Source organism: Anabrus simplex, chromosome 5 (assembly GCF_040414725.1).
Source record: "Anabrus simplex isolate iqAnaSimp1 chromosome 5, ASM4041472v1, whole genome shotgun sequence".
In the NCBI taxonomy this organism is placed as follows: domain Eukaryota; kingdom Metazoa; phylum Arthropoda; class Insecta; order Orthoptera; family Tettigoniidae; genus Anabrus; species Anabrus simplex.
In genome coordinates, this window is record NC_090269.1 from 386,595,988 (window position 1) to 386,612,191 (window position 16,204).

Below are 16,204 nucleotides of genomic sequence, written 5' to 3' on the forward strand. Positions count from 1 at the left end.
CCATTTTTGGGAGTGGAATACCCTCTGGAGGAAGAATTGACGCTTGATGCTCGTTGTTTTAAGGGGCCTAACATCGAAGGTCATCGGCCCGGAAGAAGAATTAAGGTCTGCAAGACTTGAATGGTTCGGGCATGTAAAGAAAATGGCAGGCACTCAAACACCACATACAAACATGGAACAGACAGCCAGTGGAACGAGACCTGTTGGATGATCAAGGAAATTATGACTGGACCAAAGGAAGATAGACGTACAGAGTAGAGGGGGGAGACAGGAGAGTGATTATGGAGAGAGAGACAGAGACAAACCTACATGGACAGACAACGCTGGTGAGAGCTTGTTCAACATCCAACTCACCTGATAAACCGGAAGGGTTATATGATTGATGATGTAAGTATTCAATATAAATTTGTTGTAATAATCAATACTAAACAGTAGCAGAAATGCTAAAACATGTCAGAGAACACACCTTCAGGAGCATACATAAAGTAATTCTGGACATATGGAATAGTGAGAGGCTCCCAGATGATTGGATGTCAGCCATTATCCATCCAATCCACAAAAAGGGAAGCAAAACAGATCCCAGTAACTACAGAGGAATATCACTCCTTGCTGTTACCTATAAGATATTTTCCAAGATTCTGGAACGCCATGTAACAACACAGTTGGATAAAGAGTTAGGAGAATATCAAGCAGGGTTCAGAGCATTGAGGTCCTGTACCGAGCAGCAGAGTCCTGCAGCCAGGCCCACCGCGCAGTACTTCAAACCCACGGGCTCCGGCAGCCCAGCCCGTGCAGTGCCGTTCTCTTCTGATGCGGCCGCGTACTTGCCCACAGCACTGGTCTCATACAGCCCACCGCAGTCCACCGCACTGGGCAGGCTCAGTGGAATAACCTTGAGTACTTCTCCACAATAACATGTGCGCCATGCACAACGAAATGTTCACGTCACACTACCATTCGGATCACTCACTCTACGAATTCCAATATAGGCTAATCGCATTTTGAAATTAAACAGTAGAGATTTCTCCTGCACTGTAATAATAATAATAATAATAAATGAAAACAAACACAAACTTTGTTTTAAACTAATATTCATCTGCAACTGACATCAAGTTAACTGAAAATGAATCTAAAGAACACGAAGCTTATTCATAGGACTTCATTCGTGTTTACCTCAAAATAAGATACAAACTGAAATGACGTGCCATGTGCCAACAACAAAAACAACCCTGAACATAGCTTTTATTAGTGTGCATAGTTTATTGGTCATTGCTAATGGTGGTGGAATGGAATTACTGTGAATGAAAAGAAGAGCATCAACATTGTCTGGTTGTAGAAGAGACCGTCGTGCGGTGAGAATGAAGCCCGCTGAACTGAAATTTCTCTCTGGAACCGAACTTGATGCTTGCATACATAATACTTTCTTAGCGATCTGGTGAAATTTTGGGATAGTTTTGTTCATTTGTTCTCCAATAGGACGCTATATCTCCCTTCATCCATTCCAAAATTTTGTTTAAATATCTTTTCAGCTCATCTCTTGGAATAGGAGCATCATGAACGTCAGTCCACGAAGAAAACTTCATTACTTTGGCAGGTTGTGGCATAGTCGTGGAGTCTGATGGATGACACACAAATTAGAACACTCGTCATTCAATCACACCACATTCATAAGCTTTTTATCTATTTATAAAAAGACAAAATCAGTCTGACTTCTTTCATCTATACTAATATAATAGAGTGTGCTAATTTTTTCAGTTTGTGTATATCTGGAGGGTAATCTTAGAAACTGCTGGACCGATTCTAAAAATCCCTTTACTAATGTAAATATACATTATCTCTGAGGGTCATGGGCTGTGATCTCGCATCTGGGAGATAGTGGGTTCGAACCCCACTGTCGGGAGCGCTGAAGATGGTTTTCCCTGGTTTCCCATTTTCACACCAGGCAAATGCTTGGGCTGTACCTTAATTAAGGCCACGGCCGCTTCCTTACCATTCCTAGGCCTTTGCTGTCCCATCATCGCCATAGGACCTATCTGTGTCGGTGCGACGTGAAGCAACTAGCAAAAAAAAAAAAAAAACTGGTATTATTATGTTTTTGGAAAACCACTTAATGTGGGGGGTAAAAGGGACTGAAAAGGGGGTTGAATTATTTTTATTAGGGTAGTGATATCTTAAAAACTGAAATTGTTACAGACGTAAAAGTTGGTATTTAGAGTCTCCTTTAAAAAGAAAGAAATACGTATTGTTTGGTTTTGTAAAATTCACTGAAGGGTGGTTGAAAGGACTGAAATATTAGTTGAATTATTTGTATGAGGATACTTATATCTAAAAAACCTAAAGATGTTGCAGACGTGAAAATGGGTATTTGAAATCACATTTAAAAATTAAAAAACACTCCTTTTTGGAAGGTAAAATCAACTTGGGGGGGGAGGGCGTTGAAATAGGTGTTGAATTCTTTTCATGAGGATACAAATATCTCAAAAACTGAAGATGTTACATTCGTGATAATTGGTATTTATCAATAATCAATAATCACGTATTTTTTGCTTTAGGAAAACCACTTAACGGACTGAAAAGAAAAAGCAGGTGAATTTTTTAATTGAGTACCAGAATATTTACAGCGTATGTCAAAAACTTTACATGTTACATATATTCAATTTGGTACTTGTGATGTCCTTTAAAAATAAAGAAACATGTCTTTGTTTTGTTTTCAGAAAATGCACTTAGGTGGGAGTGGAGGAGGGGCAGATAAAGGGATTGAATTCTTTTTATGCGGATACTTATATCTCAAAACCAGAAGATGTTACAGATGTGGAAATATGTATTTGGAATCTCCTTTAAAAATAAAGATACTTTTTGTTTTACTTGAGAGAAAACGTTCTCACGTGTACAGTTCTATGTCGCATGGTCGTCTTAGCCCCAAAAAGCAATACCACAAACGTGGCTTACAAAGAGTTTCTGCAGTACATGAAACTCAATTTTTCAATGAGGTTTTACACTTTAAGGAATTTCAGACAATGTCTTAGTACAGTACCGAGGAACGATTACTTTTATCAAATTACGAAATCCACGCGAGATGCAGTGGGTAACTGCTAGTGTATACATAAAATTCACCGCAGATCGTTCAACACACAAAATTAATGTCTTTCCCATCACCGTCAACTGCAGGCTTGAATACCAAACAAATATGACTTTTAAGTTTAGTTTCCGGTTCAGAAGTCTTGTATTGTGCGGATTTTAGGTTGTTTGTTTCTTCCTTTTTTACTTTACGGTTTTTTGCCACGGTTTCTTTTCTTTTGGAACTACAGTCCACATTCGTTTCCGACAACAGGATAACAATGAAATTGAAATAATAAATAAGGTAGTTCAACCTATTCATACAAATAAATATGAAATGTAGTATTACATTACTATTTAATTAAAAGCGGAAGCGGTACCAGTTTCGACCCTAATCTGGGTCATTATCAGCCGAATAAAATGCAAAAAACAATGCATAGGTAAATAAGAAATTAAAGAGTGAGTCTTTCACAAAAACAGCTGAAGAGGCAAAATATGTTAATGGGGATTGGCACTGTGCAATTTTAAATCGTAAAATCTAGAAGAAGTAGAAAGTCAGTCACTTATAAGAAGTAAGGTGCGATCTTCTGAATAGTAGCACAACACACGCAAATTTCAGCACTGTCTCATAATGTTTACAAGAAGAGGTGAAAAGTTAAATGAGGCACGATGTCACAATATAATTAATGAATATGAAGTCCCAAAATTGTTTAGAAGTCGATCGTCGCTTGATAAGATCCTGTTAACATACTTAAATTATATTAAATTGTATTATTTGTATATATATATATATATATATATATATATATATACACACACACACATTTTCGCAACCGAAGCAATTACAGACTGGTTCGTCAAGCTATTCACCGAGTTCAGTCGGCATTTGAAAGTACAGTGCCAGACATTGAGTGTGTTGTGCTGATCTTCAGAAGCTAGCAATTCACTTCAATCAAGCGACTCGTCTTCGACTTCTAAACAATTTTGGGACTTCATATTCATTAATTATATTGTGACATTGCACCTCATTCGCTGGCTCATTTTACTTTTCACCTCTTCTTGTAAACATTATGAGACAGTGCTGAAATTTGCGTGTGTTGTGCTACTATTCAGAAGATCGCGCCTTACTTCTTATAAGTGACTGACTTTCTACTTCTTCTAGATTTTACGATTTAAAATTGCACAGTGCCAATCCCCATTAACATATTTTGCCTCTTCAACTGTTTTTGTGAAAGACTCGCTCTTTAATTTCTTATTTACCTATGCATTGTTTTTTGCATTTTATTCGGCTGATGATGACCCAGATTAGGGTCGAAACCGGTACCGCTTCCGCTTTTAATTAAATAGTAATGTAATACTACATTTCATATTTATTTGTATTGAATAGGTTGAACTACCTTATTTATATATGCTAAGGGCTTTACGTCGCACCGACACAGATAGGTCTTATGGCGACGATGGGATAGGAAAGGCCTAGGAGTTGGAAGGAAGCGGCCGTGGCCTTAATTAAGGTACAGCCCCAGCATTTGCCTGGTGTGAAAATGGGAAACCATGGAAAGGCATCTTCAGGGCTGCCGATAGTGGGATTCGAACTTACTATCTCCCAGATGCAAGCTCACCGCCGCGCGCCTCTACGCGCACGGCCAACTCGCCCGAACTACCTTATTTATTATTTCAATTTCATTGTGATACATTTCAATACGGAACATTATGAAATTTTTATCTTTAGATAACAGGATAGACGGAGAAGTCAAACTGAAAACCACAGCAAACTTGATCGCCTCCACTCGACCGTAATGCAACGCACTCCACTGACACGCAGTACGCTGTACACATTGAAGCAGTCAGCCGACTGAACTACCACATCGCTGTCCGTGGCTCACTGCATACGAATGACATAGCGCTGGCCCAGACCGGCCCGTGCGATGACGTCATGGACTTCGTATGTTCGAGCGTTTCAAAGCCCATTACAATCTACTGCCGAAGCAGCTCATGGGCTGGGCCTCTCTGCATGACTCTGCCGAGCAAATACAAAATCTGAAGACCATCCTTCAATACAGCAAGTCAAGAGCCCGACAATGGGTAGCTATATTTGTTGACTTCCAGAAAGCATACGACTCAGTAGACAGAATTACTCTTTATAAGACATTAAGAGAACTAGGACTTAACGACAAGATCAATAGGCTGGTGCAAGCCACCTTGCACAATACCACAGCCAGAGTAAAGTTTAGAGGACAACTCTCGGAGAGTTTCGCCATTAAAACAGGGGTGAGACAAGGAGATGGCATCTCAAGTATATTATTTAATTGCGTTCTGGAAAAGATAGAGAGTGGATGAAATTCCTTCCAGAGAACACTGGATTATGGATGGGGATTAAAGCCGACAACCTAAGGATACCATGCCTAGCCTTTGCAGACGATCTGACTTTATTGGCAAATGACATACAGGAGGCTACTACTCAGCTCCAAACACTGCACTCAATAGCAGCTAAAACGGGTCTTTTGATCAACATAGGAAAGACCGAGTTTGTTACTAACATCAAAGATGCCCCTGGAAAGATGAGAGTCAGTGATAATATCTACATCAAGAGAGTCAAAAGTGTAAAGTACCTTGGAAAATGGTTCTCAGAGGACCTCAGCGAAACAATGGCTCTTGAACACAGGAGACTCAAACTAGATAAGGCTTACCATGCCTGTAGAAAGCTATATGCTTCAAAAAATCTGTCGATGAATGTCAAACTAAGACACTACAATGCAGTAATCAGACCTTCAGTCCTCTATGCAACAGAGTGTCTATATTTAACTAAGAAGACCCCACTAAGAGCCCTCAAGGTACAAGAAAGAAAGTTCCCGAGACGGATAGTGGGACCAAAAATTTTACCAGATGGAAACCGATGGTATCAACCAAATCGTGAGCTATATAAACACCAAGAAAATCTCATAGATGCCATCAGAAGAAGGCGACTGGCTTTTTAAGGACACCTATCCAGAATGGACTCAAATAGGTTATCCCATAGGATCTTCAAGGCTGCTAACAAGGGCAAAGCTACTGGATTCGTGTGGATGAAGCAAGTGGAGAAGGACCTTTCGGAACTCCACATAAATCAAAACGATATAGCTGATCGGAGTAACTATCATACAATTCTTAAAACTAAATCCTTTGTAACATTCCTCACAGAAGTTACCCACAGACCAAAAGACAAGACCAGGAAATGGTCTGAGGAATGTAAGATTGAATTTAGCCGGAAAATGAAGGACTACTGGGCCTTCAGGAAAGCTCGAGGTACCAACAAGAAAACAGCTGCCAAACCAACCGCTAAGAACACCAATTATGGCAAACGACGACGATATCAAGAAACAGCTAAAACACAAGCACCATGGTCCATAGAAGGCCCTAACGGAAAAAAAAAAAAAAAAGTTTTAAGCATTTTCTTTTTCTCATTTACAATCTATTAGCACATTATCCCAAAATTACTCAAGCTTTTCCTTAACCCATTAGCGCCTAGCGTTGCCATATGGCAACGATTTTCGCACCTTTTTCTTTCAATGTTGTAGGCAACAAGAAATAATCTGGAAGATTGTGGTGTCATCCAACAGTTAGAGAAGAGTTTGTAGAATCTAGTAATCATCTTTATTTCATTTTAAAATCTATTGTTGTGACACAAAGACTGGCGGACTCTTGGTTATTTTAAGATTCCTGCGAAATGGCTGCCGGCTTCACGTACGAAGGATATAAAATCTATAAGTGAAGTTCTTTCATTGGATTATGTTTACAGTAGGGTTGTGCACACTTCATTATATATGTTGTAAGCATATACGGGCGTACAATGCCGTAGTAGTGCTTGTTGAATCATTAGCGTTGCCATGGCAACGCTAGGCGTTTATACTCGGTAAAATAGCTGCAGCTGTCAGATCATGATACTTTATACTGATTCATACATCTTCATTTCAGGAAGGGATTTTCCCTTTTAGAAGCACTCGATACGCTACTGACTGAAGATCTCAATGGTGATATTTTTGTGGAACCGCCCTATGTAAATGTACTTACAGATGAGGGCTCCTGGTGATGATGATGATGGTGGGCTTGTTGATAATCTCTCCCTCGAAAGTTATGTGTCAGTGCTGAAATGAAGCTTGTAAATAATGAAAGAATTGGGATTAGTTACGATGGTGAAGGTGTGTTACCAGAGGACGGAGTGCCTTTTCTGTCTACTGATGCACGATCTGTTTCAATACCCGATGCTGCGAAAGAGCAGATAACTGATAGAGGAAATAATACATACATACATACATACATTATCATTATAGACTGTTATGCCTTTCAGCGTTCAGTCTGCAAGCCTCTGAGAATTTACTAAACGTCGCCACAATCCTCGATTTGCAACTAGTGTTGTGGCCTCATTTAGTTCTATACCTCTTATCTTTAAATCGTTAGAAACAGAGTCTAACCATCGTCGTCTTGGTCTCCCTCTACTTCTCTTACCCTCCATAACAGAGTCCATTATTCTCCTAGGTAACCTATCCTCCTCCATTCGCCTCACATGACCCCACCACTGAAGCCGGTTTATGCGTACAGCTTCATCCATCGAGTTCATTCCTAAATTAGCCTTTATCTCTTCATTCCGAGTGCCCTCCTGCCATTGTTCCCACCTGTTCGTACCAGCAATCATTCTTGCTACTTTCATGTCTGTTACTTCTAACTTATGAATAAGATAGCCTGAGTCCACCCAGCTTTCGCTCCCGTAAAGCAAAGTTGGTCTGAAAACAGACCGATGTAAAGATAGTTTCGCCTGGGAGCTGACTTCCTTCTTACAGAATACTGTTGATCGCAACTGCGAGCTCACTGCATTAGCTTTACTACACCTTGATTCAATCTCGCTTACTATATTAACATCCTGGGAAAAAACACAACCTAAATACTTGAAATTATCGACCTGTTCTAGCTTTGTATCACCAATCTGACATTCAATTCTGTTGAATTTCTTACCTACTGACATCAATTTAGTCTTCGAGAGGCTAATTTTCATACCATACTCATTGCACCTATTTTCAAGTTCCAAGATGTTAGACTGCAGGCTTTCGGCACAGTCTGCCATTAAGACCAAGTCGTCAGCATAGGCCAAACTATTTACTACATTTCCACCTAACTGAATCCCTCCCTGCCATTTTATACCTTTCAGCAGATGATCCATGTAAACTACAAACAGCAAAGGTGAAAGATTACAGCCTTGTGTAACTCCTGTAAGTACCCTGAACCAAGAACTCATTCTACCATCAATTCTCACTGAAGCCCAATTGTCAACATAAATGCCTTTGATTGATTTTAATAACCTACTTTTAATTCCATAGTCCCCCACTATAGTGAACATCTTTTCCCTCGGTACCCTGTCATATGCTTTCTCTAGATCTACGAAACATAAACACAACTGCCTATTCCTCTCGTAGCATTTTTCAATTACCTGCTGCATACTGAAAATCTGATCCTGACAGCCTCTCTGTGGTCTGAAACCACACTGGTTTTCATCCAACTTCCTCTCAACGACTGATCGCACCCTCCCTTCCAAGATGCCAGTGAATACTTTGCCTGGTATACTAATCAATGAGATATCTCGATAGTTATTGCAATCCTTCCTGTTCCCTTGCTTATAGATAGGTGCAATTACTGCTTTTGTCCAATCTGAAGGTACCTTACCAACACTCCATGCTAATTTTACTACTCTATGAAGCCATTTCATCCCTGCCTTCCCACTATACTTCACCATTTCAGGTCTAATTTCATCTACTCCTGCTGCCTTATGACAATGGAGTTTATTTACCGTACTATCCTTTCCACTTCCTCAAGCATAATTTCACCAACATAATTTTCCTCCTCCCCATGAGCTTGGCTGTTTGCAACACCACCATGATGATTTCCTTTTACATTGAGAAGATGTTCAAAATATTCCCTCCACCTCTCCAGTGATTCCCTGGGATCTATTATGAGTTCACCTGAATTACTCAAAACACTGTTCATTTCCTTTTTCCCTCCCTTCCTAAGATTCTTTATTACTGTCCAGAAAGGTTTCCCTGCTGCTTGACCTAGCCTTTCCAGGTTATTACCAAAATCTTCCCATGACTTCTTTTTGGATTCAACAACTATTTGTTTCGCTCTGTTTCTTTCATCTACGTACAAATCCCTGTCTGCCTCGGCCCTTGTTTGGAGCCATTTCTGATAAGCCTTCTGTTTACGTTTACAGGCTGCTCTCACTTCATCATTCCACCAAGATGTTCGCCTTTTCTCATCTTTACACACAGTTGTTCCTAGGCATTCCCTTGCTGTTTCTACTACAGCATCCCTGTATGCCACCCATTCACTTTCTATATCCTGAACCTGCTTACTGTCTACTGTTCGAAACTTCTCACTAATCATATCCATGTACTTCTGTCTAATTTCCTCGTCCTGGAGATTTTCTACCCTTATTCGTTTGCAGACAGATTTCACTTTCTCTACCCTAGGCCTAGAGATACTTAGTTCACTACAGATCAGATAGTGGTCCGTATCATCGAAAAATCCCCGAAAAACTCTTACATTCCTAAAAGATTTCCTGAATTCAAAGTCTGTTAAGATATAGTCTATTATGGATCTGGTACCCCTTGCCTCCCATGTGTAGCGGTGAATAGCCTTATGCTTGAAGAATGTATTCGTAACAGCTAAACCCATACTAGCACAGAAGTCCAGCAAACGCTTCCCATTCCCATTAGCTTCCATATCTTCCCCACATTTACCAATCACCCTTTCGTATCCTTCAGTTCTGTTCCCAACTCTCGCATTGAAATCGCCCATTAGCACTATTCTATCCTTGCTGTTGACTCTGACCACAATGTCACTCAATGCTTCATAAAACTTGTCAACTTCATCCTCATCTGCACCCTCACATGGTGAATACACGGACACAATTCTTGTCCTAATTCCTCCCACTGACAAATCTACCCACATCATTCGCTCATTTATGTGCCTAACCGAAACTATGTTGCGTGCAATGGTATTCCTGATAAAGAGCCCCAGACTCTGCCCTTCCCTTTCTAACACCCGTCAAGTACACCCTATAATCTCCTATCTCTTCCTCATTATCTCCCCTTACCCGAATATCACTTACTCCTAGCACATCCAGATGCATCCTCTTTGCTGACTCAGCCAGTTCTACCTTCTTTCTTCCATAAGCCCCATTAACATTGATAGCTCCCCATCGAATTCCATTTCGTTCACCAAGTTGTTTCCAAGGAGTCCCTCGCCTGTCAAATGGGAGTGGGACTCCATTACTCCCATAGGTCCGAGGCTTGCTTAAAGTGTTCTGAGCTCGGTAAATTCGTGAAGCAGGATGCTGCCCTACTTGCACATAGTCCAAGTGAGGATCTCTCCTCTAACGGGTTATGGACCACCGGTGAATTGTATAGTCCTAGCCGCCTGAGCACAAAGAGGGCCATGACTCAGAATATGTCCGAGATGCCCACTCCCATTCCATAGCAACTGGTATCCCGAATCTCAGGACCACTTACTAGGCCACTCAGCCGTTGCCCACGGTTCACGAATTAGGACGTGACTACAGCAACCCACAAACATGAATAAATCAAATAAAAAACCAAGATAGACCGATGGGGCTGATTTCAATATTGGGTGACTGTTGACATTTCTGGAGCCTAGTTATAGCAAGTGAAAATCCATGACTGTTGTTGACATTTTTGAATTGTTTACAGATAACCAGCTGATCGAACATTTAGTTCGAGAGTCTAAAATGTATGGGGTGTTTTTAAATTGTACGGACCCACAAATAACTTCTGATGAAATTCGTTGCTTTGTCGCCATACTTTTCATTTCTGGATATAATAGGTTGCCCTCAAAGCATTCTTATTGGGACACGCAGGATGATATGAAGACAGTGAAAGATTGTCATTCTCTATCTCTGTGCCTAACGTGCAAGTATTGAGGGTGGGCTTTTATATGCCTCCGAAAGTATAGACTAATACAGTAGTTTGTAACTGCATCTGAAGTCCTTTGATTCTTCTTTTTCGTATTTTTGATTTTATTATATTGTTCCAGTGAGTGTTTTATTTTGACAGGCAATGAACTGTACATATGTGTCTATATACTGTAAACAAATATTTTCTCCTTTGTTCAATAATTCTATTTTTTTTTACCGTGATGTGAATAAAAACTGATATTCTATATTCTTACAATAAATAATGCTAATATATTTCAACATTGTTTAAAAATAGGTAGTGCAAGCGCCTAGCGTCACCATATGGCAACGTCAAATATCCTATGACCTAGCGATCCCAAAATTCTGAAACTTGTTTTATTAGTTTATTTTGGTCTCAAACATTCGGCAAAACACAATAAGTCAGCAAATCTCAGGAAAAAATTAATTCAGGCACTAATGGGTTTACCAAGATAGTCTTGGTCCCAATTAGCTCGGATAACTGTGAGTCTACCGGAATTTACATGATTTTCTAAAATATTTTTTTGAGTTGTTTAAGTTGTATCTTCAATCTATCAATCATCAATGATCTACATTTAGGGTTGCCGCCCAGGTGGCGGATACACTATCAGCTGTTTGCCTTGCCTTTTCCTAAATGAATTCAAAGAACTTGGAAATTTACCGAACATTTCCCTTGATAAATTATTCCAATCCCTCACTCCTCATCCTATCAATATCTGCCCCAACATTTTCTCTTGAATTCGAACTTAATCTTCATATTATGATCTTTCCTACTTTTAAAAGCTACACTCAATCTTATTCGTCTACCAATGTCATTCCTCGCCATCTCTCTACTGGCAGCTCAGAACATCAGTTACCACATAGTTGACCATCTTGCCTCCTTACTCCCAAATCTTCCCAGCAACACTACTTCTTTGTCGGAAATTACCCACAACAAATCGTGTTGCTTTCCTTTGGATCTTTTCCAGTTCTAGTATCAAGCAGTCCTGGTGTGGGTCCCATACAATAGAAACACATTAATCTGGGTCTTACCAGAGATTTATGCGTCCTCTCCTTTACATCCTTACCACAACCCGTAAATAACCACATAACCATGTGAAGATACAACCTTTCTTTACTACCTCGTTAATGTGATTACCCCAATGGAGATCATTCCTTCTATTAACAACCAGTTACTTACAGTGATCCCCATGATGTATAATCACCCCATCAACACAGTAATTAAAACTGAGAGGATGTTTCCTCTCGGTGAAACGTACAACCTAATTTTTCATTCCATTTACCATTGTCTCCTGTCCATCTCACAACATTGTCTAGTCATTTTGTAGTCACCTGCCAGGCTGAGTGTCTCAGACGGTTGAAGTGCTGGCCTTCTAAACCCCAACTCGGCAGGTTCGATACTGGCTAAGTCCAGTGGTATTTGAAGGTGCTCAAGTACATCAGCTTCGTGTTGGTAGATTTACTGGCACATACAAGAATTCCTGCAGGATTAAATGCCGGTAACTCTGCATTTCCAAAAACCATAAAAGTAGTTAGTGGGACGTAATACATTTTGCTATTTTGTTTTACGTCGCACCGACACAGATAGGTCTTATGGCGACGATGGGACAGGAAAGCCCTAGGAATGTGAAGTAAGTGGCCATGGCCTTAATTAAGGTACAGCCCCAGCATTTGCCTGGTGTGAAAATGGGAAACCAAGGAAAACCATCTTCAGGGCTGGGACATAATAACCAATAACATGATTATTATTTTTCCAGTCACTCACAATCCTGTAACTTATTTACTGCTCATCTGCATATAGCCTTATCTGTGATTCCAGTTCTTTATTCATATCATTTATATATATTAGAAAACAGGAAGGTCCAACAATTCTGCCCTGTGAGACCCCACTCTTGTACATTACAGAATGAGATAACACATCACCTATTAATTCTAATTCTCCAAGTTCTATTTTCTAGAAATTTAGCCACCTATTCAACTGCTCTTTTGTCTAGTCCAATAGCCCTCATCTATGTCAGTGATCTCCCGCATCAATCCTATCAAAAGTCTTGGACAGGTCAATAGCGATACAGTACATTTGAGCTTCTGAATCTAAAATATCTTCTTTATCTTGCTGGAATCCTATAAGTTGAGCCTCATTGGAATAACCTATCCTAAACCCAAACTACCTTCTATCAAACGGGTCAGTAATTTTGTAAATGTGTCTAATATAATAGTAAAGAATTCTTTCCCAGTCCTTACAAACACCACATGTCAAGCTGACTGACCTCTAATTATCTGCTCGATATTTATCATCCTTTCGGTTGTACACTGCAGCTACTATTGCAATAATCCAAACTATTTTGGATTTCACGTCCGAAATAGGTAGAATAAATTTTAAATATCCTTTGTTTGGAAACATGTAAAAGTGTTCACTTTTCCCCACCTCACCCGAAATAACTTAAAATCTGGTAAAAGTAATCAAAAAGTCCTGCAGTTGTTATGCAGTACCTATTGTATGTGAATTGAATTTTATAGTGTGTACTGACTAAAATTCGAACGATAGCTTTTACATGAGCAGTTCGCCCTAGGTTCAATCGCCTAGTAGGATCATTCTCTAAATACAATATTTATATTAAATTATTAGTTTATAAATACATTAACTACGTAGAAAAGGCGTGTTTAATCTTGTCCAGCAAGATTTAACTACAATTACACAGGAAAGACCAAAATACGCTACGTAATTAAGTTGATTTCATACTTGGTGCTGTTTACATCCGGAGAAAGATTATCTACAGCCTTACCATTGTCAACTAGAACTAAACGCACGTGTAGTGCACGGCAAGTGCACAGCTGCAGCTGTCAAGATTCTGTCAGACAAACATAACCTATAAAAGAAACAAGACAATAAAACGCAACACGTTTAAGAATGCAATACACATTAAAACTAATAAACTCAGTAAGCTGTACCTTGCAAGAACCAAATATAAACATTTTGTAGAACAATTAGGAGTATTAAATGAGCTAAACACAATCGTATCTCCGGTGAAGTCAAATTAGAGCTGCATGACGTAAATGACGTATGCAGCTTCTTTTTTCAGTACCATAACAGGGTTATGACACATGGACATGACGTACGCAAGTTTTCTCTTTTGCAATGGAAATATGAACGATACATGTCACGGAAGTTACCGCTATCAATAAGAAACGGTAACTTATAATGACTGCTGTACTACTGGATGCATTTAAGGTGACTGTAGTCTAATGGAGCATTCCCTTTGTAATGGTGCACCTCTTCTTTTACTTTGTGAAGGAATTTTTTTATCTTGATGTTTCCCGCCATGACCTATCCTTGAGGTTAGCGCGCAAGTAGTGGTCATTGTTTTCCTTTTTGGTTAATGTCGGCGACTTGTCATTTTAAAGTATTTCTTTCTGGTGTGTTGTGTGAACTTTGCTTCTAATTATGATATATTTCGGTAATCGTTGTATGTTACGGAAGAAAGTATTGCTTTGGTCCTAAATATTGGGCTTGAATTCTTCGTACTTGAAGCAAGTTGAGGATGAATAGTGACAAAGTTTTCACCTCGCCAATTTTATGGAGACTCTTATGTTTATTTAGCTTATTCTCCCGCGTTAGGTGGTGTAAAGAGTGGACTGTGTGTGTTAACCGTTCTGTTTAAGTTGTCAGGTAAGCAGCTAGATTTAGATGATATAAATTGCCGATAATTAATTTGTTTTGCCCTTCAAACAACCACCATCACAGTCTCGAAAAGTTCCTGATTTTACCTTTAAAGTAGCTTCATTGTTCTGACAACACGGAATACACGCTTATTTAAATAGGTACAGATTAAACTGAAACTCATTTGAGACAAGTTTCTGAGCGGGATAAGGAACGGTACGTGTACTGTGCATTTAATTTAGCTTGCTGCTGTTTGAATTGTAACTCTTGTTATTCATAAACCATATACAGCAAGAATTCGTAGTTGAACGTTTAGTATAGGGCATTCTCTGACGAGAATCACTCTTTTCTGAATGGAATGTGGTAAAACTTTACTTCTCGCAGCCCAACGTTTATAACATTATAGGGAAGTGAAAATAATGTAAATCTTACTTGGAATTCCTTTTAGAGGAGAGATGTGTTCATTGCCATGTCTAGGAACCCACCAGCCCGCCCCGAGAAACATATTTACTTTTATAACCTAATAAAGAGCAGTAGCCGCCATCGTCCATGGTTCAAGTAGTTTCTTGCATTCTCATTGGTCATGGTGAACGGAATGTGACGTCATTGTCATCAATGCTGATAAATACATTGCGTTACCAACCCCGGCTGAATAAAAGCACAAACAAAAAAAACACCATGTAAAATTACAATGCGGCTTTAACCGTCCGGACCACTGGTCTTGTCCAGGTCTTATCCTAACCATTCGCACGGCAAGAACCAGTCCAGACCAATCATGTTTCCACATGAAACTAGAGGCGTAGGGCCGCTTCGCGGCTTCTAACCGTCCAGACCAATGGCCTTGTCCACGGCAAGAATCCTAACCGTCCAGACCAATCGTCTTGTCCACGGCAAGAATCCTAACCGTCCAGACCAATCGTGTTTTCACATGAAACTAGGGGCCTAAGGCCGCTTCGCGGCTTCTAGCCGTCCAGACCAATGGTCTTGTCCACAGCAAGAATCCTAACCGTCCAGACCAATCGTCTTGTCCACGGCAAGATTCCTAACCGTCCAGACCAATCGTGTTTTCACATGAAACTAGGGGCCTAAGGCCGCTTCGCGGCTTCTAACCGTCCAGACCAATGGTCTTGTCCACGGCAAGAATCCTAACCGTCCAGACCAATCGTCTTGTCCACGGCAAGAATCCTAACCGTCCAGACTAATCGTCTTGCCACCAGCTATCGAAGCACCTCACTCATTAGTTTCTCCGTACAGAGGTTGGCAGCTCTGAGCATAGCTTGACAACATCCTTCCCGAGAAGGCCGCGAGCGTGTAAACAAACGACAGTCGTTCCGCGCGCAGCTGAATGTAGCGTGTGCTGGGCTGCGAGAAGTAAAGCATTGATTGGAATGTTATGGTTATCAACTGGTCTGCGGTATAAGTTTATTGACGTAACCTCGAGCCAGTAAAACTCCAGGAGCGTAGGTGACAATGGAGTGACATGTTGCAGTTTCATGTTACTCACAAGATTGTGG

General features: G+C 40.1%; 2 protein-coding genes across 5 annotated transcripts in view; one reads left to right on the forward strand and one right to left on the reverse strand.

Moving 5' to 3' along the window:
• Window positions 1–14,118, reverse strand: part of Eogt (EGF-domain O-GlcNAc transferase) — a 109,129-nt gene extending 95,011 nt beyond the window's left edge. For 2 of the 3 annotated variants that reach the window (XM_067147733.2, XM_067147732.2), the window contains exon 1: window positions 13,982–14,088. In XM_067147733.2, the coding sequence (XP_067003834.2) occupies window positions 13,982–14,005 (24 nt within the window). In that variant the 5' untranslated portion in view covers window positions 14,006–14,088. Of the gene's footprint in view, window positions 1–13,815; window positions 13,900–13,981 lie in introns of all 3 variants that reach the window. The other variant, XM_067147734.2, reaches the window with a different exon arrangement.
• A 24-nt stretch (window positions 14,119–14,142) lies between these two features.
• E(z) (histone-lysine N-methyltransferase E(z)) overlaps window positions 14,143–16,204 on the forward strand; it is a 180,638-nt gene continuing 178,576 nt past the window's right edge. Inside the window, exon 1 of one of the 2 annotated variants that reach the window (XM_067147736.2) lies at window positions 14,143–14,261. In XM_067147736.2, coding sequence (XP_067003837.1) covers window positions 14,251–14,261 — 11 coding nt within the window. In that variant the 5' untranslated portion in view covers window positions 14,143–14,250. Of the gene's footprint in view, window positions 14,262–14,391; window positions 14,700–16,204 lie in introns of those variants that run through there. The other variant, XM_067147737.2, reaches the window with a different exon arrangement.